Here is a 25042-nt window from a genome sequence, read left to right as displayed (position 1 = left end):
ATTTATTAGACTGTGAGCTAATCTCCCCAAGGAAAGGAGCAAAATCCCAAACAGAGCAGTTCTAAGTAGAGCATGCAAAGTATAAGGATATCTGTATGATAACGCAACATCCACAATGGTCCCTGAGGGAAGTTCCTCTCTGGTGTACTACCAACCTCTGTTTTCAGTGCACCCCAAAGCACTTCCAGGTACCCCTGCATTCCAGATACTTCTGAGAAGAAGGAACAGTTATTTGTAGCTTTTCTTACCTTACTCCTTTCATGTCTTTGTACAGCATCTGGTTGAGAACATATGGAGCATCATCTGCGGTACACGCCACATAGTGTAAGAGAATCTGTCCCCGCTCTGGTGAGAGCTGGTTCTCTTCCAAAAGGGCAATATATGCACTGATCTGCTTGTTATCCCCGTGGGCTTCTGCATCCTAGCAACCAAATGGTTCCCATTACATTATGTATCACTGGCCATTACGCTTATTTCATGTACTTATCACTCGTCTCGCTTATGCTGACGTGCTCTTCTGGGTCACTGATTTTGTATGTCAGGCACCAACTGTGTGACTTATACATGTGCATGCTGTGATTGTGTCTGACTGGTATGCTCTGTTACAAGCAAAACCACTTCGTATTTGGATTGTTAGAGAGAATGGATTTCTTTTTTTCCTGCTGCTAACAGGAAGCAGTTTATCTTAAACTAAAAGCTAATTATAAGCTGGGCCTAAGCAGAACTGCTGTGAATTTCATCTCCAACATGAGATTCCTTTGGAACAATCAAACAAGTGCCAGAGTTACTACATTTACAAATCTAGACAACTTTGTTAGAACATTTGAGCCACTATGAAGGAAGTGTTTCTGTGGGGAAGACTTTAATGTTCAGGACAAACATCCAAACTTGCATCTGCAAGTTAAAAACGAAACCATTTCCACTACAAATTAACTATCTGCATCCCAAACTGAGTCTGGTGTGTTTAATTCCAGAAACTCCAGAACTGTGGATGGATTTCCAAATTTGATCCTAGTCAGCTCTTCAAAATTTGAGATGTAATTATCCATGAAAGGCATTCTGTGTTGGCAGAGCATGAACAAGAATTCTTGTATCACAGATCTACCTGCGACTCTTTCTGTGCATAACCATTGGCTCTCCTGAACATCAGATAAGAGCAGAAAGCACAAGGAAGAGAGCCGTAGGCCAGCTTCTCATGCTACCTGTGAGTTCCACTCGAAGCACCAGGGTTTGAAGTCAGTGGCACAATCCTTACACAAAAGACTCTCACACTCCCTGGGATGCACACCTGGGAGAGGGCCTTAAACACCGCTTCGTAAACTGGTTCCATGCTTGCTCCGCTTGTCTCAGCTGCTTGCTGGATGTTGTGCAGCCATTTCCTCCTGGTCAAGCTTTGAAGGCACTCCATCCAGCTTCGTTCCACGCTTGTAGTCAAAAATTCCACAATGTTATCAATAACTTCATCTTCATCCCCAGTGAACTCAGAAGCCACTAGCTCAAGGAAAGTCTGGAATGCCTTTGGGGATAGCTTCTCCACTCTGCTAGACTGTGGGTAACGTGAGCTGAAGTGGCTTTTTGCTAATAGAAGAAACAGAAAATAAGACAGGGACAATCTGTGTGAATGATATGTTTTGCATTTCCTGTGCAAACTATGAATCAAGCCTTAAACTGGTTTTGGGTGAAGTGCTTCTGCCTAGCCCATCATTCTGGGTTTCTTCCAGTTATCGCCTACAAGTAGGTTGTCATCATGAGAGGTAATCTCCAGCTTCAGGACTGGCTGTACCTTTTCTTTTAGATGCCTGCAGTCTCACCTACTAAGAAACCCACACAACATTGCACCTTTGCTCCTTTTGCACCTCTACAAGATACCTAAGCAATGAAGGTCAATGAAAAATAGGAACAATCAGAGGTATCTGCGCATCAGAACCAAATTTCATGGACACGTGGGGTTCTGGTGGGACTGGGGTGCAGGTAGGCTTGCTGCAAACAGTAATAGGAGTTGAGACCTTACAGGAAAATTACTCACCTCTCCCATTAAAAATGTGAAGGGCAGGTTTTTCAGATGATTTCACAGATCACTCATATACCCGGATTTTCTATTACATACCATGCTTTCAGTCATTATATTTTTCTTTCGAGGCCTTCCAAAGTAACTATCAGTCATTCTTAATTACCCTTCTTTAGGTGCCTTTGATGAATTATTGAAATAACATTTGTATTGTGCTAAAACTTATAAATGAAGATCAAAGAAAATTAAAACCTCATTGAAGTCATGCAGAGGATGGGACAACAGTGCTCTGGAATCACCTGCACTGCACCAGCAGATATAGGTGTAGTGCAAAAGAACAAGAGCAATCTTCCTGGGTTTGGAAGACTAAATTAGCATGAAAAACGCCTGACCAGAGAAGAGCTGCTGCCTATTAGCTGCCAGGGACTGAAGGAATAAAGATCACCGTGTGGAGGCTGCTTTTTCCTATCTTGTTCAAGGCTGAGGAGTGTAGCCTTGCCCTGTCCCCTTTCTCATGTCCCAGAGATTGCAGCTGAGCTGGCCCAAATACAGGCCGACAATCTGCAGTAGACGTCTGGCAGAGTTTTTGCTTGGAGGAGGAGGACTGCAATAAGGGTGAAATTCTAAAGAATCGCTTTCCTCTACCAACTTACTCCAGTTCACAAATTTCCAGTTTGCTCAGAGGTCCTAAGACAAATGGGTCTCCCCCAATCCTAACAGACTGAGCACGAAAGTGTAAATTCACCACATCAGTTTCTATTTAAGTGTTCGTTAAATCGGCAGCCAGTCTAAAATGAGATTTTCTGAAGCGTTCAACCCCTGTCCCAACTGTTCCAAAACCCAGTGCTGCTCCTCCCCGTGCTACAGCTCCAGACTCACGGGGGTGCTCTTGCACAACCTTTCCGAGCTGCAGGGTGGTTCCTTGCCTCGGAAACCTGGGGTTCACCGGGTGATCTGCCCAGAGCCGTGCTTGTCTGCTCACGCTCCGGGCAGTGCCTCTCCTCAGCACTGCAGTGACTAACGCTTTCATCATTTGTTCTGCATCCTGATTTCAAATCCTGTTGGACCCGAAGAAGTAAAGAAAACGACAGATAGCTATTCATCACGCCACACCCTATTAGCAAACTAACCAAGCGAAGGTACACAGGTAGAAGAAGCATGAACTGTGCTGTTAGGCAGGGAGTATTTTGCGATCAGTACATACAATGGTCTATAAAGACCAGAGCAGCAGAAAATGCTTTGATTAACGATGCACAAGAACAGGCAGGAAGCTACCCTGGCTGCCTCTCAGCGCACTGACCACACTGATGTTTATGGGGGCTGAGAGCCTCCTCCTTCCCCTGCAGAAGCCAGTGGGCATTTTATCACTAGTTTTACCTATAGCAGTAGCAAATACTAACAGGCCTCAATCATGGTGGAGCTGAATGTTAATGCTGTCATATCCTGCCCATCATCTAAAGAGTATTCAGTATTTTTTCATGTAATTTTTGCTTTCTGACAAAACTAGGATGAAGAATTTTTTGATGGTACAAAAATGTTTGGATTTTGACCTGCTCTCTTTGAAGAAAGAGATGAAGAAAGACACATGAAGCTGAGCATGACATGATCAGTTTTTTCTTTAGTGAGCCACGGCATAATGGATTATTTTTCCCATTATATCTATAACATTAAACTTTCCACTTACAAGGAAAATCAAATAATTCTACCCACTTTTCAGTCTGTGCTTTCATCCGGGAAAGTGCAATGTCTGTGAGCCTCTCCTCCAATCTGGCTTGTTCCATGATGTTGAGATTTTGTTGAAGCTGTTAGAAATAGTTTTATGTTGCTTGTAGGTGGTATTGATTTTGCTGTACTATCTTTCTATTTATTTGTCCTTTAGTTTATAAGCCTTTCAAAGAAGAGACTATGTCCTTCCATATTTCTGTAGTATGTTCTGGCACACTTTGAATACAGCAGAGCTATAAACTGACAGTTTCTTCTGTGGCTGTGCAGCCTGGGGACAGCTAACTGCAGCATGCTGGTGCACTCCCCATCCCACCAGCTCCCTCAAATGAGCTAAAGAATAGAATTTGTTGGTTGCCAAAATGAGCCATTTTCGGTAATGCCTGGCAGAGCGAGCCACATGCAGATGTTCATGCAGATGAATAAACCTGTCCTCTCCACCCAAGCACACATACAGACATGTTCTTAATTGCTAATACAGTATTTCAGAGCACCTGATGCCCACGTGTTAGTATGTATGAGGCTGCCAGACAGGTCCAGGTGAACCTGCTGCACTTCTGTCTGACCCAAGCCTATTCTGTCAAGGACCAAAATTGCTAAGTTTATTCAGAGAAATGAACCAATAGTGAAGAGAGACTCAAAGCTGCTATCTAATTCATGAGAGCTGTGCAACAGTGTGGGATTACTAAAGGTCATCTGAGCCCAATAAAGAAAGCTGGTGTTCTTTGCTCTGAGATACTCTGTAGTAAAATGTAGCTGGATAACACAGGCTAGATTAAAAGTGTGAAACCTGTCCTCAGGCTTTAGTTTTTTTTTTTCTCTGCCATATCACAAGTAGATATTGCATGTTACAGTTGAAACAATTTTTCAACACATCACTATGTCATGAAAGCACTGGGCTTCTCTCTGCCTAGGAATTGCTCTCTCTGGAGCGTCTTGCAGTGGAGGAGGGGGTGGAGCTCTGTATTAACAAGTAGGTCAGGATAACTGTTCCTTTTCATTTTGTACATCATGCCTTGTATGCTTATGACTGGTTGCAAAAACAAAAAAATACTGGTGCTCGCCAACAACTTCATTAGCACTGTCCTCGAATGGTTTAAGGCCTACTGTGTTAACATTGTACTTCTCTCAGAGCAGAGCTGTTTCCTTACCCTTCCTCAAGGCCTCTTTTTCCATTCCTTCCTTGAACGTGCTTAGAACAGCATCCACCTCTTTCAGGTCCAGAAACCCAGATGCGTTCTTGTCCCACTTTTCAAAAAGTGCTTCCAAAAGCAGTTTTCGCTGGGCCAAGCGAGAGGTGCGGCGAACCTACAACAGAGAAAGAGCTGGTCTTTGAGAACTCCGGGACATTGAGGCTCAATGTGTACACAAATATGGAGACTGCGGTAGCAGGCTGATTACAGCCCCTGTGGGCCAGGCCAAGTCAATGTAAAAACATAGCTCAGACCTGGAGATGAATCAGTAAACCTGGGAGATATTTAAAAACACTAAACACCGCTGACAATTTTATCAGGCAGAATCAGCGCTGCAGAGGGCATTTCCCAGTAAATGAATGAAACCCGTGATGGATCTGAGGCGAGATCAACTCAGGTAAGCGGAAGTTTCCCAGAATACAAATGTCTTCACAGCAAGAACTAACCAGAGGCTTGTTAGTAATACCCAAAGATTTCACAGTTTTTATTTCCATACATCACTTTCGCTGGCGCTGCCCTGAAGTGTGTGGGCTCCGAGGAAACACATGTGCAAGTTGTCCTTTAAAACCAGTCCCTGCACAGCATACAGTGATAAATGGCTAGGAGTGGAATTGTCTCAAAGGCCAAAATACCGGCAGTGTGCTGTGTTGAGCATGAGGACAGTAGAGCCGTCAGATCCAATATCTCATCCAAATTAGGTCAGCAGCGCAGAGGGAAACTAGAAAGAGGTCTGAGGAAAATGCAGCTAGAGAGGCTACTATGGACAGACCCCCCATGAAACACATATATATACACATATATTCTGAAGTGATACGGGGCAGCCTGATGCTGTGCATGAGACTGTTGCTGAACGGGAATATATTTTTTCCAAACACATAGCAAGAACACCTTGTTCCTTAAACTCAAAGAAATGTGCACATTCGCATATACCCGTGCACATATGCAAAAGCAGCACGTTGAAGGGTTGTTTTAAAGCCCTCCCCCAAAACATCCACAACCTCATATGTACATGCCAGCATAGTAGGTCAGACATCAGGTTCTTGGCTATTATACAGGTGAATAAGCAGAACAGAATGTTTTGAGTTCTTTCACGGCTAACTATCAACCTGCTGTCTCACTGGATCCAGACATAGAACAGACAGACAACCTCCTACAGGATGAGTCTGTCATCACTGCTAGAGCTAAGGGCTAAGGATGGTGAATCCATATGAAAACAAAGGGGCAGAACATCTCTGGAAGAAATACAGAATGCAAGGCTGCAAGTAAAAAGCTCTGCCAGCATCAGATTAAAAGCTGAGTTTGTAATTGTTCCTAGTTGTTTGCTTGTTTGGTTTTTTATTTAGTTTGGACTTGGGATCAGCAAATCAATATTTACTTTTTCTAGTTGTTCGATTTTTGATTCTTCTGTCTGTTTGTATTCTTCTTTGATAAATTCAATAAGATTCTTCACAGTAGGCAGAGAAATGTCTTGACCAACAAATGTCTCCATTAGTTGAACAAATTGTGGCAGGTTGAGGCAGTTTTCATCAAAGGCACTCCTAACACGAGAAGTACAACGGTTCTGAATGTCTGCCATGATGGGATGTAAGTCTGAAAGGCAGAAAGCACAGTGTGTCGCAGGAAGCCAAATGCTGCCCTCAAGCCAGCCACATGACAGTGGCAGTCCTGAATCCTGTGCTTCCTAGCCAGCAAATGTATGGCTGAATACAGACTGATTCCATGCTGACTAAAGGCCTTAATCTGTCTGTACTTTTTAATGTGCTCTCTTCAGATTTTTGTTCCAGTCTAGCATGGATACAATCATGCTGTGAGGTCAAATCACTGAATACAGGTGAGCCGAAATTATTGTTATGGAGAAAGTAGGCTGTTGAGACTATGACTACACTGCTCTCTTATCTAGAAGTCAGCCTCAGGAATCAGTGTTTGTATTCTGGACAAAACTCAGCTCACAGCATGTCTACAGACCCTGCCAATCTCTATGTGCCAAGTGAAAATACAATTTTGTAACCAAATACCTGCAAATCTGATGTTCTCACAGATCCACTCCTTTGGAATTCTCTCTCCATAGCTGCTATACTTGAAGCTTAGGTCAAAGGTGAGAAGGTCACCTGATGAGACAAAATAGAGCATGTAATGACATAAGCTTTTTTTAAAAAAGCATAAGATACAGATTTTCTAAAAGCTGTTAAATACATACACACAAACTATAGTTTCTAAAGCAGGTGAAAAGATCTGACATGAGTACTCACCTGACCATGGCAGTTCAAACTCCTGGCCAGCTTCAGCCTGAGAATCCTGTCTGTCTGAATAAGCTGGACCTGCAGTTTTAAAGAGGAATCTTCTGTGAACCAGAGCTTAATAATCTGACCAGCCTCCTGACTAATATGTAAAATATACCACTGTGTCTCTGGAGCTACCCTTGTTATCAGTAGCTATTTACTGCCTGGAAACACTGTGTTCTGAAATTCACCTGGTGACTATTACACTTCTTAAGCCCAGCTACAAATATCTATCTTAACAAGAGCAATTAGATAGCTTCTTTTCCAATGCAGATGCAAAATGATATTCAGACTTCTTATTTCTATCTTTCCCTCAAAGAGCATCCTACCATCACCCCATCATTTCTGTGAGAACAGAGTGGGTATCTGCTCTTAAGACGGAAGTACTGCCTGCCCCAAACAGTGCAGGATGTGTGCATCCAGGGACTGGCTGAATGACAGGCCAGTGCTGTGCACTGGAAGTTAACCACGGAAAGCTGTAGGTTCTAGTGGGCTGTGCTATCAGCTTGACAGTCCCTTATGTAAGAAGTCTGTAATTAGGCTGCTCTGGCAACGTAGACTCAGTTCTTGCAGTTTTGAACTGTGAGATGCAAGAGCGTATTAACACAGCACTAGCAAGGAAGTTGGTCCTTGAAGTATGTTTAAGAAAGCACCTATTATGAAATCCACAGTTGCCCAACAACAGCCTTCCTAGAACAGGCCTTTGTATACACTTGAGAAGTATGGTATTCCTTTGGAGACACAGTGAGAGATTAAAATAAAAGGTTCCTGCTGCATGATCCGATAATGTATCTCCCTATGGGCAATCACATTCTAAAGATTATTAAAATCATTTCATATTTAATATTCTTAGGCTCTTGTCTTGTTATGGTAGTATTACAGAGTGAAAGAGAATGTAATTTCTCCTTATTACAAAAATGCTGATGCTTCAGAAAGTCCCTACTTGAATTAAAGTGTCTGCTCAGTGCCTTGAATACAGATCACCAGCACAGTACCTCACCTGCTGTCCTGTGGGAGGAACACTGAAACCCCGACAGAAAACACCATACTGAAAAGATACCAAAGCTTTTAGTCTTGAAAGTACCAAAGCTTTTAGTCTTGTCTATTCAGAAATCACTCACATGATTGCACTGGTTTTGAGATGGATTAAAAACACACCTACAGTTAAACCAATCAAAAGGCGTATGTTTAAAAAGACTAAGGTCTGCCACAATAAAGGAGAACTCTTTACCTTTACTCTGGTCTTGCAGGTCCTTGTCTTGCAGTCTTGTCTCTGAGCTTGTCTGCTGCCCAAATTGGCCGCTGTGCTCACTAAGAAAACTCTCTTTCCTTGCAGCAGTTTCTTTCACAGCCTCTGCAACTGGAGCATCCTGTTTTGAAGCAATGACATCCATGTCTGCCACAACTCTGTCTGACGTCACATTCATAGCTTCAGGTGTTGGTCCTGAAAGCATGTTGGTTGCCTCTGCAATCCATTTGTCCCCCTCCCCACTAACTTCCCTTCTAAGACAGGTTCTCTGCTCGATAGATGATATTTTTTTCCCTATTTATTTCTGTAGCAGGCTCGCTACCCAGGCTAAATTCTTCCTCTGTCTGTTTTTCAGATCCAGGTTCATCTCTACTGAGATTATAATCAGCAGAGGCTGATCGTAGCAAGGGTTCCTCCTGTCTGCACTTGCAGACTCAGTTTGCCTCTCAGTTTTGGTGTCTTCATGGAAACTGGTGTTCTCACTATGTATTATATCTCCATTCAAATCACTACATTCAAAATCAGTGCTTTTCACCACTGATACAGTTTCTTCACCTTCCTTTCTCACCTCAGCATCATTTGATTCTGCTGCTTGTTTTTCTTCCTTAGAAGTTCCTCCAGTCTCAGCTTCACTCATGTCCATTTGCTCAAGAAGACCTTCACTGACACTAGTGCTCATTTCGTAACTGCCTTGGCTATTATCACCTACAGGTTCACATGGTAAAATCTCTCTCTCGGAAATCTCTGCTTGAGACAAGACTAAATTTTCATTGAGTTCCTCACAAACTTCCTCGTCATGAAAGTCTCCCCATAAATCTGCAAGCTCAATCTCTTGCAGCTCAATTATTGGCCCTAATGTAGAAAAAAACAGGTAAGTTCATAGTTCGCTTGTGTTTTGTCCTCTATTATTGCAAAAGAAATTAAAAAAATAAATAGAAAAGGTATTCCCCAGCAAACAGAAATTACAAGAAAGTACCTGCTGCAAACATGCATCCCAGAAAAACAAAACTTCAGAATAGTATCTTTGCCTGCAGAGAAATGCTCTTTATTGTCTATCACACCGTGTTTCTTTTGAAATAGTTTTCATAATTCTCCATACTAAAACGGAAAGCTGTAATTTGCTTTACATTTGATCCCAGCAATTAATTAATAACCGATATCTTAAAAATACTTCACTTTCATGTAGATGATTCTCTGTGCTTTTTCTTTATTATTCCAAGTTCCAGAGAAATTTTAGTGTAAACAGGAAATTAACTTCTAATAATGCACAGTAAGAAAGAATTCTTTCAGGAAAGTATGACAGAATCTCGTAGGAAGGAAAGGTTCGGGATGCTGAAGTATTTCTGATCGTTGCATCACAGTTTGCAAAGCATTCGCAAATTATGGTGCATAAGTCACAGCATCCATTTAGGTCCATTTTGTCCATAAAACGTATCTTAGCTAGACAAATTCATGTGACCTAATGTTTCAACTACAACTGAACCATCCCATATACTTACACTGTCTCGGGTTACAAAATCTCTTCTTAGCACTCACGGGGCTTCTGTCATAGAATTCTTCCAGCAGGGCAAGTATTTTTCGTCTGTCTAAGAGACCAACCTAGACAAAAAGATTACAATTACTGGTTCTGGACATTTTTCTCTAGTTCTTGGGACTTGAATCAACCTTTGTAGCACTACAAAGGCACCACATATTAGCTAAGAATTACATGGGACTAAAAATTATCCATTAGCAGAACATCAGAACAAATTTCAAAGAAGTCCATTTATTTTATAAGGACAAAATTTTCTTCTCTGGGCTTAGCTAGGACTCCTCACACATATTAATTTGCGAGCACATTCTCTTGCATATTCTAGAGAAATTGCAGTTAGATGGTTGTGACTACTTCTGCCAAATGAGTTCTGCATATAAAGATCAAAGAACCAACATTTCATACTTTCAAAATAAGCATTGATTGCCCGACAGTACTATGGAAGATTTTCATTTATTGTGGGCTGTGCTGTATTATGATAGTAGCTGCACATCGTGGTTTGGTTTTGTGCCCCATCATTTTCGTTGAAGCATTATGTATGGGAAAATAATTGGTCCAAAAATCTAAGCTATTATTACAACTTCCCTGATTTCCTTTAAAAATTCATACACAGATGACCACAGAGGTGAGAGAGGCATCAGCAGTTCCAGTGCAGAGGCAAGCAGAGAGTTTATTAAATTCTTGTTGCTCAGTGTGAGTGTGTACAGACAATAAAACCAGGAAAAGACAATGAAATGGGTCATTTCCAATCAGGAAATTGTGAGCTTAAAAAGTAAAGCAAATCTAAAGGATTGCAAGTTTTCCATTTTACAATGAATTCTTGTTGTCATTATTTCAGTCCCATTTTCTTTGTAATCTCCCTCCCATTAATGGAATAAGGTAGTTAATTAGAGAACAGATTTACTTAAGTTTATTTGTGGCAAGTAGCTTTTCTTTTGTATTATTGATTTCCTTTTTTCTTTTTCTCTTAGAGTAAAAACTGTAAAATGTAAAATTCACCACTCTTTTAATGATGTGGAAACTTTTTCTGTCCTCAACTTGAAGAAATAAAAGAAGAAGTTTGCTGCTCTTTTCTGGAAATGAGGTCAAGATGACTGCGATGTTTATAATCCAAAACTATAAGTAGTGGCATCAATATAAGGATCAGAGCATTTGAAAACAATGGAGATACCCAGAATATACTGGTGAAGTGCCTCCCAAGTAGGCTGATTCTGAAAAGTAAGTAAATACATCACATTTTCTATTACCGTGACACCTTTCCTCCAAAGCGAATTGAAAGATTTTTGCACATTCTGAGGAAAGGAACAAACCAGAAATGTAATCAGCCATTCAGTCTAGTTTTAGTCTTTCATACTTCATACTTTCATCTCCCTGGTTTCCTAAATTTATTAGAAAAAGGTCACATTTCTTTGCACTTCATGTATGACTGGGGAAGCTGATTAAAGATTCCTGCGTATCAGCCCTTTGTACTAACTCTTGTTTATCAGTAGGATAGGTACAGCATCCACTATAAATAACAGTAGGCCATCTGTGTTTGTACAACTGCCCAAAATTTGCCTCCACTTTTAACTAGTGCCAACTGCAGAGGCTAGAGAGTTGAAACATGTTGACCTAATTTCCTTGTCACCTAAATGTTGGCAGGTGATGATCCACAGTTGTTTTCAGCAATGCTCTGTGATCTATGAGCAATTCCTTTATCAACACAGACTAAACCAGACTTGCCATTTAATCAATCATAGGTCAGTATTTAACTGCTTGATTGTTCTTCTGGAAACATAATATGCGTATCTTCACCACCACAATATGCTTGTTAGTGAGTAAGATGGGAATAGACACTCATGAAAGGTCATGAGAAAGCAGACTTTGTTGTTGTACTGCGAGGAAGGTAATCAGAAGTGTCTCAAACTGCATTAGTTTGAAAACTAATCTCTGATTAGAATCAGTTACATTTAAAGGTCTTGGGCTTAAAATGTCCCTGAAAATTAATACAGATTCTGTTATAACGTCGAGAGAAATTATACTTGACACATGTGAGCACAGAAACACCATAAGCTTAAAATTCAAAGAGCCATTTCCTTTTTGGGCATTGGAGCAGTGATTCAACTGCCTTGGAAAGTTACTGCTTCACTACACAGTCCAAGCTGTTCTGGCTGAGCTGCCATCCTTCTGGATGCATGCATTTGAAATCATAATAATGATCATGTGGATACCTTCTAATTTGACTGTAATTTAAACACTGCTTTCTCAGCTCCCTGGCCCTAATTGCAACTCACTGAGACAGCCAGCCACACTCACCATGCAGACTGGAATAACTGCCTGCTGCCAAACAAATGTAAATTAGGAACTGAAACAACTGCTCTGCTGTGCTTTGCAGAATGAGTACTACAGGTAATGGATCACATTCAAAATGGTAGAAGTCCTTGGGTTAGTTTGCATTTTTTATCTCGCCTGTGGGTACAGTACAGCAGGACTTATTAGCGCTATACAAAAGAAACCAGGTCAGGTTTAAAAGAACTGCATGGCCCACGCTACAGTTTAGCACACTCAATTTGGAGAGCAAGTCTACCTCAGAGGCTAGAAAGAGCAACCGTTTGTGCTGTGATCAATTTTTTCTGGGCAGCAATGGAGTCTGTGCTGAGAGCTGCTCAGTCTTGTACTAGCATTTCTGGTTCTTTGCACTTGAGATTCCACTGGGACTAGTTGCATGGAGATAGTGATTACTGCCACCAAAATAGTAGGAAGAAAGTCACATTAAAACATGAAAGGGAAAGAAGGGAACCTTTCAAAATGCATAGCAAAAATAGGATGCAGCTTTATATACTACTCTGCCCGGGAGAATCCACCATAGCTCTTCTTGCTTGACAGAGCAATAGGAAAATGAAATGTCTTCTGACTGAGAAGTAGACACATTTCTTTCCTCATCCCTGAAATAGCAGCTCGCCACCATCCTCTAAAACATGTCATTGGTGTTGAAATGTGCTCTGTAATTCCATTCTCTTAGAGCTAATGACATTATTAGCATGACATTGTAGAGCACAGTTCATTCATTCTGAGTAGGCATGATGTAAAGACCACTGGAGGAGTGCTGAATGGAATATATAATATATGTAGAGGAGAAACCTGCAAGATCATGGCAACTGTTTACTGTGTAGTAGCCAGCAGCTGGCTAACTGAGGCTACTCAAATTAAGTACCATACTTTTTGCACGAAGCCCAAGTTTTTAGCAATAGCTTATGCCATTGATTCTTCAGCTTCTACTATTTGCTAGTTTTCTAGTAAGTCTAGCTTTATAAAAATGGGGGTGCAGGTGTATTCAGGGGATGACAGATAGAGATAAGAGCTGCTGAAAACCAAATTATGGCTTTTGAATTCCATTTCCAGTTCTGTAACTGACTTATTGTATTTTAATTTCCTGTCTATAAACTGCAGCTGAAGTTCGTACTACTTACCTCAGAAAGGCGGTATGGATAGATTATTTTGCATTTTAACTTTATACTTTCACGAGATTTTTTTGATAGAAGATGTATAAATTAATGCACCACAATTAATGCAATACAATATATGCAACTACTGTAGTAATGTACACATTTGTTAAGGTCAATCTATATCGGGTTATCTTTGCTGAAATATAGCTGAATAGACAAATTAGCACCAAAACATTCTAAAAGTGCTATAGGAACAGGTAACGACCAGTACTAAAGTCTGCGGTTAATTTCTTCTCTGGAATCATCAAACACCAGGTAGTTATCATGTAAGGTCATTTAGTCTCTAGTTGGCCAGCAGCTTATAGGCTATCGGTATTTCTGTGTCTAACAACTATGAATTTGAAGACAACACAACAGCTATTGCCCTCTGAAATAATGCTAAGTAAGTGCAAAGAGTATCTGGAGTCATAAAGAATAAAAGAAGGCAGTGACCCTGAGAAATACCAAAGTAGAAGTATCATCATATTGAAATTAGGCTGAGAACTGCTTTGCTTACCTTTCCATAATCACAATCTAGGAAGAGATCAGTAAACATTTGCCTCCACGTATCACACCTTATGGCTTTTTGGAAGTCAAGAGCACACTGACGGAGATGCTTCAGGATTTCTTGGAACATGTCATTTGAAAAATTTTCAGTGTAGGAAAGGACATACTATGGAGAGAAAGCAGTAGTGTAAATCATTAGCTTTCTTTGAGTATTTTCACTGCGATTTGAACTCTTAAAAATCTATCACGTAATGAAATATAAAGGAAATTGTTTTGTGGATCAAATCTACCATGTAATGAAATATAAAGGAGATTGTTTTGTGGATCAGTCTGCTAATGTGATACAAACTTGGTGCATGGGTGCGACACTGCTTACTTCGTTATTTCCTTCAGAAGCAGCAATATTCCCCAGACAAGCCTGGGATGCTGCTGCTGCACTAGGCACTGCACAAATGCATATTAAACAGTTCCCTTCCTGGCCTAGAGACCACTTCCCACTTTCAGTGGATCAGAGATGCTGGATCAGAATCTCTCCAACAATGCCTAAGGCAGGTTATCTCAGGCAGGATACAAGTTCTCCATGGTTTTCTGCAACATTTAGTATTCCTGACTTTATTCCCAAGGAGGCCTTTTGAGACATTAGTTTTTGCAGAACTGACACTCAACTCTCTAATGCCACAAAATGACCACTGCCCACAATTTCAGTGTTTAGAGAACCACTCTGGATACAATAAAAAAAGGAAAGAACTTTTCAAATGTGAGCCTGCTGTCACCTAAGGCCTCTGACACTGGGAATACTACTGACTTGAGATTTATTTTAAGTTCTAGCCTTGGAGACACTTTTAACACTTTGGATTTATAGCCATGTGGTTTTTATGAGCACAAGCAATATGGTTCTAAAAATGTGGTGTGCATGACATAAATAATAATGGCCATCAGAACAAACCACAATCCCAAAGCCTGTGCTGAATTATTATAGCAGGTTTCTGGAGCCAGCCACAGTAATAGGGAGCCTATACAGTTAAAAGGAAGAATTTGCAAAACAGAGAATGTTCCCCATTATCCCATTTTTAGCGTATGGATACCTGACTTAAGTGCTAGAGCATCTTGAACTTGTTGAAATGCCACACAGGCATTAACAAACTGAAATATTAATATACTTGTTATTATTCAAGTCTGTACTGCATAATTTCCAAATATACGGGACAAGTGGAGATGAGAGGAAGAGCAGAAAAGCAGCAGCCAATGGCCTGAAGAGTGGCTGGTGGGAAAGAACAACTCCTAATGCAAAGTGTGTTTTTTCTGCATTTCAGCATAAAAAGAAAGGATGTAGGTGGGTTGGAGAGAAGGTGGCAGATCTGGGGCTACATGAATCTACTAGCTTTTCAGAGCTATTGCAGCCTGGAGCCCTGTGACAGATGAACCTCGAAGATGACAGCAGCTGGGAGGAGGCAGGTTGGACAAGCAGCTTGCTACTTTCTATGTCATCTTGATGACACATATAAAGGCTTGTATATTAATACTGCTGTCTAACAGCTCCACGGAACATTTTTTAGAAGCGTATGTTCAGCTATGTGGGCAGGAGGAACTATCGTAGAGTTATAAGCTTTTCTTAGCTGATGTGTGTAAAGCACTCTAGAGTGTAAAGTGCTGTACACACAATAAACATACATTTATTTATCTTAACCAAGAGATTTTGACACCTATCAGAAGAAAGCTGGGACACCTCCTTAATGCTATCCAGTGTGAGACCTCAAGGTAGCTTGGAAACACATAATCAGCAATAACAAAGGATCAGCTAGTCTTTGCTTTTTGTTCCTACTGATCTCACTAGAAATTGAGTAAGCCACATGCACTCATGGAAAACCACCTCACCTGTAAAGCCTGATTTGGACCCTACAAATGTAAGTATTTCCCTTGGTATCAAAAGCTTTGTGTCAGACTGCTGGAAGTTCCACGTTATAGTACAAAACCTGTGAAATAAACCATTAAGGACTGGTCTCTGGGATCTAAATGTTTTTTAATATAAAAGACCTCAGCAAGGAGGCAAAAATACAAGGAGCAGCCACTGAGCATGTCCAGAAAAACAAAACAAAACAAAACAAAACAAAAAAGCCACAGGTGTGCACCAGTGTGAGGTCTCTCTACTGAGATTCTAACAGCCTTTAAGTAACCAAAAGCTGCATTGAATTCAAGGAAGGAAAAAAAAAAAAGCCATTTAATTTTAAGGTACATTAAAAAACAATGCTTTCTACATGTGAAAAGGCCTAGACCAGTATGGAGAAAGATCATCTCTTTTTCTGGTTTTGGTGGATGATGCAAACTGATGACCAAAGGTAAATTACAGCTGAGGATTAGAAACAACACTGTCCTCAGAATGAGGTCTGTGATTATGGAAGCGTTTCCCAAGGGAAGTGATGAAAGCCTCATCATTCGATTCAATTAAAACCAGGCTGGAAAAAGCATCAGAGAATATATTCTGAGAACAATGTTGCACTGGCTGGTAAATCAGACAGCATGACAGTCCATGTCTTTCATATTTCTGATCTCTGTTCTCACATTTTTTTTTGAGTTAAAATAAAGAGTGCACAAAATATATTTCAAAACATTTTTTCTAATGTTAATGTATTATGAATTCATTCCGTGCTTATACACGTACCATAGAGTTATGGATTGATGCTTCATTTCAGTGACTACAGCAATTCTCTGGGCTCCCATTATCCACAACAATTTCCTTAATTAAATGCCGTTATTCTGAGGTTAAAATTAAAAAAAAAACTCATTTCATGCTTAAAAAAGCCTTCAACAAGTTATTATAAAAATGCATCTTTGTGCAAAATACTGAACGTGTGAGTCTCCTGAGAGTGAAGAAGGCACAAAAATCACACACGGCTGCTTGAAATTAAGTCTCCGCACGGCTGCTTTATTCTCTGTTTTTAATTATTGTAACTGCACCCACTATATCGCTGCAGTTGAGGGTCTGTCATTACTTCTATTCCAAACATCCCTTTTCACAGGTTTAATAACCTAGCCATAAAATTTAGCTCTGTCATAGGTAGAAATGGATGGCAAAGTCCTGGCCTGGAGAGCTTTCCAGTAATTTAGTTTGAACTGATATGGTTGTTTTCAAATTGATGAAGAGTAATGAGGCGAAACTTCCAATTGCTTTTCTTGATTTTGGTGAGTTAGAAACACACTTCTGATGTTTCTCATTGACAGCTTTTGATTTTAAAACTGCGTATTTTTCATCCTGGTTGCTCTTTACATACATTTTTGACATTTCTTACTGTCTGGTTATGGTTCATGCCAGTAACAGTTCAGGGCAAAAATGAAAGCATTGTGACAGTGGAGAATGGATACGGAATATGAAATGTCCTAATACGACCAGTTACCTGGGGTGCTGGAGAAAACAGAAGCCCTTCACTTACTCGTCTTGGCTGTCCACAGGGAGATGTGATACTTTGTGATAAGTATCACCTTCTGAATCAGATACTCTTATTTCATTTCTCACCTCTGTGAATTCATCAATGTTTACTTTTTTTTCCAATGTGTCTACGATTTCCAGCTTCCTGTCATAGATGGCTAGTAAAAAATGGATATTGGTTTAGAAGGCAAGCAGCCATGGTTTAGCATATTGCATACATTTTTTTGCATGTTTTATGTTACATTTACTTTCTTTTCATGTTGGATTACGTTTATTTGAGGCTATCCTACACAATAGCTGAAAATTACAAGGATCTCAAGCACCTGGCTGTATAAAGGCTATCTAAATCTGATTCTTACTGAGAATATTCCTCTTGTTGAGAATCTGCACTTACCTATTCAGAACTGTATGGTCATATTTATTCTTGATATATACTGGTGAAAATAGCAATGATTTTAACAGCAGTTACCACTAATTATGTGAGGGAAGAAATTATTTTTGATTTAACAGATAAAACTGCCTGAAAATTCTGGGGACATCAATTCTGCCTTGCAAGAGTGGAATCTGAAAATCACAGTAATTTTTCCAAGAAACTCTGTAGGAAACATTTTACTCATTATGCTATTCAAAGCTACCTGTTGGTCAGCTTCTTGACCACTGTAAAGATACACCAAATGTCTGCACAGATTTCTTAATGAGGTCTTTGAGCACAAACATGCTATTTCTGTTGGGATCATTTTTCTGTTCTTTATTCTGCAATACCTCAGGAATAATGAGAACATTCCCCATAGAATGCACTTATCTCGTTGCTTAAGACATTCCTAAACTGTACAATATCTCTACTAAACTATAAAACAAAGCTTAATGTTCCATTAATATACATTGAATGCTACTAAATTAAATTCACTGAGAAATGGAGCAGCATATTAGTGAAATCTGACATGAAGCATGTCCAGAATCTGTGGAGCAAGCACTCAGACAGAAACTTCCATACGAGTTTCACATCCCAGGAACTGTTCATACTCAAGAACTCCAGAACCACAGCCACCACACCAGGAGTGTAGAGGCTGTGTTTGGCATTCACACGATGTGCTACCAACACAGGATGATTACTCGGAGGGACAAATCTGTAATACAGAGAGGTCTGAGCAAGGGCAAGCTCTACACAGAGGTTACTTCAGCAGCAAGCAGAAATACCCTCTGGAGGTGCCCTGATTATTATCCCATCTCCCAGCAAAGGCAGATTTGTTATTATTGATGATCATTACATGCTATCTATGTAAAGGGCTGGCAGCAGGTTGAATGTTGCCACTTCACTGTTCCTGGCTCTATCCATCCCATTATCATTATTCAGAGAGGTCAAGTGTGAGCTATAAAGTGGACAGGAATTATGGAAATCCCTTCTGTGCTGAGTGCTTTGATATAGAGGCCCTTGTGTTGTAACTGGCATGCCTGGGACTGGCAAAGGGAATGGCGAGACAAGCTGTGCTGTTTAGTGGAATGCTAGGCAAATTTCATCTGTTTCCTTTTAACCATACAAGGTAACAACTCTGTCAGACTGATTTTTTTGATCTTACCTTTCCTCCTGACCTCCCGGTATGCCAAGCTGTCCATCGGATTTCCAAGACCTCCCATGAGTCAGGGTACACCATGGGATAGGGCAGCTGAAGGAGGTTGTTACACTGATTCTCAAGAATAGTGATAAGCACATGGCAATGTCTGGCTAATGCAGGATGTAAGTGGAAAGGGCCTATAGGTGATCTTTCTATCTCTTTCGAATTTTTTTAACTTCTCTTGTACTTTTCAAGATCACATTAATGAACCACATGGTGGGTCAGTCTCTTTCCAATCTGTCTCAAGATTTTTGATTAATATACTACCTGGTGTAACTACCCTTACACACTCTTTGTCAATTATCAAATTCATTCATTGTTTGCTCAGTTTGCATTAGAATTCAGGCCACAGAAATAAAACTAAAGAAAGACACATCAAAAATTTACCTTCTCTCACATCCATGGGAGCAGAAGCAACGACATCCAGGAAAGACCTCAGTGCACTCTGAATCTACAAATCAAGGTAATAGTCAAAGGCCTGTTTCATGCAGACAAATACTAAAGTAAATCGTGCTGAATAACCAGTCATGTGGGACAATCACACTTCTTACCACAAACAATAGGTCCTGTTAAATGTAGACTTTGTCTATGTCATGCTCTATGTAACCATAAGACAATTTCCTAGGGGACTTGTGTGACTTTTAAGAAAGATGCACTGTCAATTTCTGTGAGTCTTGGGGCTAGAAAGAAGATTTAATTGGGGCCACAGGCAAGCAAAACTGGCTGCACCAGATCTTTTAAGGGGATTCTGAAGGATAACCAGCTGCACAGAGGGACATCCAGAGATAAAGTATGTATCCAGCAACCTCAGGAGTGTCCAAGTACCTCACCATCCATTTAGCTTCCCAGGACCTCTGTGGAGAACACATTGCAAGCCTTCCACATGCTCAGGAGGAATCAGCTTGGTGAAGCTGTGGTAGACACTGACCTACACCCTGATCTTAGGGGATGTCAGAGCCGTTACCCACCCTTCTGCTCCACTGCTGCCATTCCAGGGCAGACTGCCCAGATTTCCTTTTCCTCCTGTCTGGAACAACCACAGCAGTGTTAACAAGGATCAACCCTAGTTACCAGTGCAACTGGTATTCTGCCACTGATATCCACTGTCCACTCTTTGAACTGAATCGCCAGCGCCTCCTTCCTCATCTCTTTCTGCTCAGACTTCATATTTTCCACCTGTTCCCTTTCCTTACGTTTGGTCTTTGCCTCAGCCTTCATCCTGGCCAGCCTGTAGGACATAGGCATATGACTTAGAACAATACCGACATAAACCAGCTTTAGTAAGCTAGATCAAGCCTCTCCTGAAGAACAAAAAGAAAGGAAATAACTTACTGAAACTCTTATCCTTCTAGCAAAAGCAGACTTTTCTCCAAAGCTGTACTTGATATTTGGGGCACAAAATTACTAGTGTTGTTATTGAACTAGAGGCTAGTGATCTGTGTTTTCAGAGGGCAGCTCTGAGATGAAAATATTTATATCCCGACATGTATAATCTCCTGAAATCTAGTGTAACTATGAATCTGAAGAAATAACTTCTGAGCATCAGATACATGCTTGTAGAAAAAGCCCCTCGTAGAGTACACAGTTGACATTTAGGGGAAAATGATCTGTACAGCTCTTCTAGTTTATGTAGTTTCAACAGTGATAAATTTTACCATCAGTGCTTGCAGACATTTATAACGGCATTAATCATATATTGTATAGATGTCTTTCAATTTTCTTTCAATTTTAGCAGGAACAGAGGTGCCTAATTTTGCCTCACTTCATTTACCAACAAAATTGCATCAGCATGCGTTTGTCTCAGTGCCTAAGTGCTGTTTCACACAAGCACTTCACTGGCAGAGAACAATGTTCAATGAAATTTCTGCAGCGAGGGTAACTTCTCACCGCAGAACAAAACATGTTCCTTCAGGAAGACAGCCGCCTAACTCCCACACAAGGACGGGTGACTCAGACTGAAGGACTACCAGCCCTGGACAAAATAAAGTCTCTGCTTCAGGTATCAATCTATTTAGATCAGGAGTTTCTCCCATCTGTTCTCCCTCATTCCTTGTCTCCCACTCAGGTTGTAGTTAAGGAGAGGCTGGAGGAAGCCTGAGAAAGGATTGGTAAGCTTTAAATACGAATCTGTGGCGAAATCCTGCCTTTGCTGAAGGTAATGCCAAGGCTTCCAGGAGTTTCACTGGGGACAGAATTTCCCTCTTCATTTTTCTGGTGCTTATGTGAGAGATTTTGAGCCCAGACTGGCATTTCTCTTTTAACGTTTTCCTTCTGCTTGGAAAGCCAGTGACTCTCGTTAGGAGTCTCAGTGCTACATGGAGTCAGTAAAATCCTCTGTGCTGCTGTCGTTTGAAAATCCCATGCAAATTCCACAACACAGCCATCACAAACATGTAAATCCTGAGCTACTGAGAATGCAAATCCCACGATGCTACTACCAGCCGATACGCCAACCCTGCTACAGCTACGGCTACATAAACCCCCTTGGCAGCACTGCCTGCGAAGAGACTGATTTCTACAACCCTTGAAAGACACTTCCTGTGCAGCAGTTCTGGAGCTTCCATAGCTACAGAGAACCTGTCTCCAAATGCCAACACGGACCTAACGAGATAAGCCAAGACATGTCATGGGTAGCCAACACTTTTTATTCTACAGGAAAATCTAACCTCTCCAGAAATAAGCTCTGATTCACAATGAAAAACAAACAAACAAACCAAAAAAACTTTTGAAAATCTTTTACCAGCTCTGGTTATGCTGTTGTATGTCTGTTTATGAAGAAAAGACAAAAAGCTGGGCTATCTCACACTGACCATGATCAGTCAGTTATATTTATTTCTATCTGTGGGAAGAAAGGGGGTAAGTGACTGCACAAAATTCACTTACTATACTGCTTTAGTTGAATTCATACAGGGCATATTCCTAAGAGCTATAATTGATGTGGACTAGAAACGTAGAGAGACAAACTCAGAGGTAGAGAGAGATATTTAACATATTCTTTTATAACCTATGGGATAAGATGAGGGGAAATGGCCTCAGGTTGCTCCAGGGGAGGTTTAGGTTGGATATTAGGAGAAATTTCTTTACTGAAAGGGTTGTGAGGCATTGGAATAGGCTGCCTAGGAAAGTGGTTGAGTCACCATCCCTGGAGAAGCATGCAGATCCCTCAAGAAACGTGCAGATGTAGAACTTAGTAGCATGGCTTAGTGGTGGACTTGTCAGTACTAGGTTAAAGGTTGGACCAGATGATCTCGGAGGCCTTTTCCAACCTGAACGATTCTGTGATTCATTATAATACTGGGAACATCAATTATCTTCATTTAGAGTCTATGAATAAGTCACGTCAACATTTTACTTCCCTAATTCCTCACACTGAAACCCTGAAACCAACTTTCAAGCTGTATGTAGCATTCATGCAAATAGATGAGACAGCCATTTGTATAGGAGTCATTACAGTCATTACAGTACAGACACAGCTAGAGAGTGCTGTAGTAGTAATGAGTGACTTTGATATCATTTGCAATCATCTCTGGGTCATCTACAAATACAAATGTTCACTTCTATATTTTTCTGAATAAAGCAATTAAAATGACAGCATTATTGTTCACCTGATGCACTCACATTTTGACGTGAGCATATTGTAAGATGCCATACAACCCTCTTTCAATATCCATTAATATTGTACTAAACCAAGCAGCCTAGACTACACCCCACAAGTAAGCAACGTAATAAAATACAAAACACTTTCTACTTTAAAGGGAAAAAAGGATCTGAAATGAAAACCTAAACTAAAAACCTTATGAGAAAAGAGTTTCTATCATGTGCCAGCTCCCATGCCATGTGACAATATTGCTCTTGGTTTGGCTGAGTAAAATCATCTTGAAGCAGAAAAAGAGGTCACCTTTTTTAAGTTTGGAAGAACATGGAGGAAACAGTGTGAAGAGTCCTTAGACCTTTGATACCAACACCACACCTAAAGAGCTCCTGTTGCTAACCCAGACTGGTTTGCAAGTAGTTTGCATTTCACATATGTCATTAAGATAGGGTCTGAATTGGAATTACACGCTCATGAAGGGCAGAATATAGCCTTAAACAAGAATGACTACTGCTTCATTGTGTGTGGCATTCTGGTGATTGCCCTGCTTCTCAAGCTTTAAGAAGGAGGCAATTACCATCTCTGGCACTGTACTGCACAAAGTTCATTTCGTTTGACACTTTGCCAACCAGACTGCAGCCATGCCATGCCTTTTGTAAAACAGAGACCAGGACCCAGCTCTAATCTTGTGACCAGCCACACTTTCAACTCTCTCACCTCTCTGGTGCTGTGTCTGCCACTTCAATTTTCAGCTCCTCTGTGACCATCTTCATTCCTCTTAGGTAGGGGCCTGGCTTTGTAGAAATATCATACTGAGGGTTATGTCTCATCAGATATTCTCCAAGAAAAGTAATGGGGTCAAATTTGGTCGGTTCTTTGTCTGGTACAAGCACATTCTTTCTTTCCACTTGCATTAACAGCTTTTCCACTCCTGGGATTAATGTAGGTAGGAGTTTGTCAAGCAAATAGGTGCGAGTATCCAGTGACTCCTTCTCATCACTGAACCACTCTTTGCACAGCCAGTCACAGGGTTCTCTCCTTTTTACCTTTTCTTCTTTTGCCTTTTGTGCCTGAATCATCTTCACCTTTTTCTCCTGCAGATTCAGAGACCTCTGCTGTACCTTTTCATAAAAGCACTCTTTCCACAGAGCACAATTACTAAGAGATGGCAGCTCATCACTCCCTTGATTTCTCTTCATTTCTGTGGCAGTCATATTCTTACTTACAAGTCTGGGATGTTTTAGACCTGCAGTTTGGGCTGCTTCTTCCGGCTGAGCAGCCATTTGTCAATGACTGTGACAAAGAACAACAGAAGTACGTTATATAATGCCAAAAGATGCAGCGGTGGCCTAGCAGATGACACAGGAAGAAAGTTTATAGCTAGGAATTAACCAATATTCTTTTTCTATGTGCCTATTTTATTCTCTTACTGCTGCTTTGTACTCTTAAACAAGTACAGCCCCTTTACTTCAAAGATTAGTAAATGATTTATAAAGATTAATTATGTATCACAACACTCCTTGGAGACAGAGCAACTACATAACTGTGATCCTCTTTTATGGGAGAAAAAAAAAAACAAACAGAGACACGGTAGAGAAGTGATTAATTCCAGGTCACTTAGAGAGTCAGAAACCAAGTGGTGAACAGCGCTCAGACGTCTTGTCCCCCAGTTCACACCAGCAGATTCCTCTTACCCCTAATGTCATTATTTCTGTCTAGGGCCCTTTACATGCTGCGAGGAGATCCAGTGGATATGAGACAGAGGAAGCAAGCCATGGAAAACAGATACCTAGGAGCAAGATTTCTCTATCTCCACACCACCTTCTGTTCTCCTCAGTTACCACTTACTCTTCATGGTTTCTGCAGCTGTGAAAAATCCTGAGGAAGCCTGTACCATAGGCTACTCAGTTTCAACTTTTGCAACTGCTTTTCTTCTGGACATTTTGTTAATGTACCAGGACACAAATATATGGGTCAGCAGAGTTTCTACAGAAAGGGAAACTACACTACGAACTCTGAAACTAAACTGTTCACAAACACATAATTTGTAGATCATTCTTTGAAAGACCTACTGAGAGTTGCTGAGATCTCCCTTTAGTTTCCCAGACTACACTGTCTTCTTCTCAAAATGTTAATACTCTGAAATACCAGGCAGAAATGGAATTGCTCACAAGGCACAATTTAAAAACTCTTGCTATACGTCTCCATACATGACTGTCTGCATCTACAATGGAACTTACACAGATGTAATGGAGCAGAATGTGAGCAGAACCCGCTTGATTTACTGCATGAAAAATCACCAGCATGCCGTGAAAAAAAAACAGCTCAGTGCTAAACAACAGCAAGGGAACGGTGACATTAATAGAGAGCCTGACTAAGGCCCTTCCAAATCAAAGATGAAACTCTGCTCTGAACTTGCTGCCACACTATTCTTTTCCAGCTCTTATTTAAAAGTGCTTT

General features: G+C 40.7%; 1 protein-coding gene across 1 annotated transcript in view; it reads right to left on the bottom strand.

Moving 5' to 3' along the window:
• The window catches only part of EFCAB5 (EF-hand calcium binding domain 5), a 31100-nt gene extending 7235 nt beyond the window's left edge, over positions 1–23865 (bottom strand). The window contains exons 1-12 of the mRNA XM_035561196.1: positions 23300–23865; positions 20062–20218; positions 19378–19441; positions 17465–17535; positions 13964–14119; positions 9951–10050; positions 9020–9303; positions 8434–8572; positions 6299–6513; positions 4882–5038; positions 1289–1578; positions 249–421 (exon numbers count right to left, since the gene is read on the bottom strand). Of these exons, the coding sequence (XP_035417089.1) occupies positions 249–421; positions 1289–1578; positions 4882–5038; positions 6299–6513; positions 8434–8572; positions 9020–9303; positions 9951–10050; positions 13964–14119; positions 17465–17535; positions 19378–19441; positions 20062–20218; positions 23300–23865 (2372 nt within the window). The remainder of the gene's footprint in view (positions 1–248; positions 422–1288; positions 1579–4881; positions 5039–6298; positions 6514–8433; positions 8573–9019; positions 9304–9950; positions 10051–13963; positions 14120–17464; positions 17536–19377; positions 19442–20061; positions 20219–23299) is intronic.
• Between the last annotated feature and the right edge of the window lie 1177 nt (positions 23866–25042).

This window comes from Cygnus atratus, chromosome 20 (assembly GCF_013377495.2).
Source record: "Cygnus atratus isolate AKBS03 ecotype Queensland, Australia chromosome 20, CAtr_DNAZoo_HiC_assembly, whole genome shotgun sequence".
Classification (NCBI taxonomy): Eukaryota; Metazoa; Chordata; class Aves; order Anseriformes; family Anatidae; genus Cygnus; species Cygnus atratus.
This window is presented reverse-complemented; position numbering and strand designations above follow the sequence as displayed.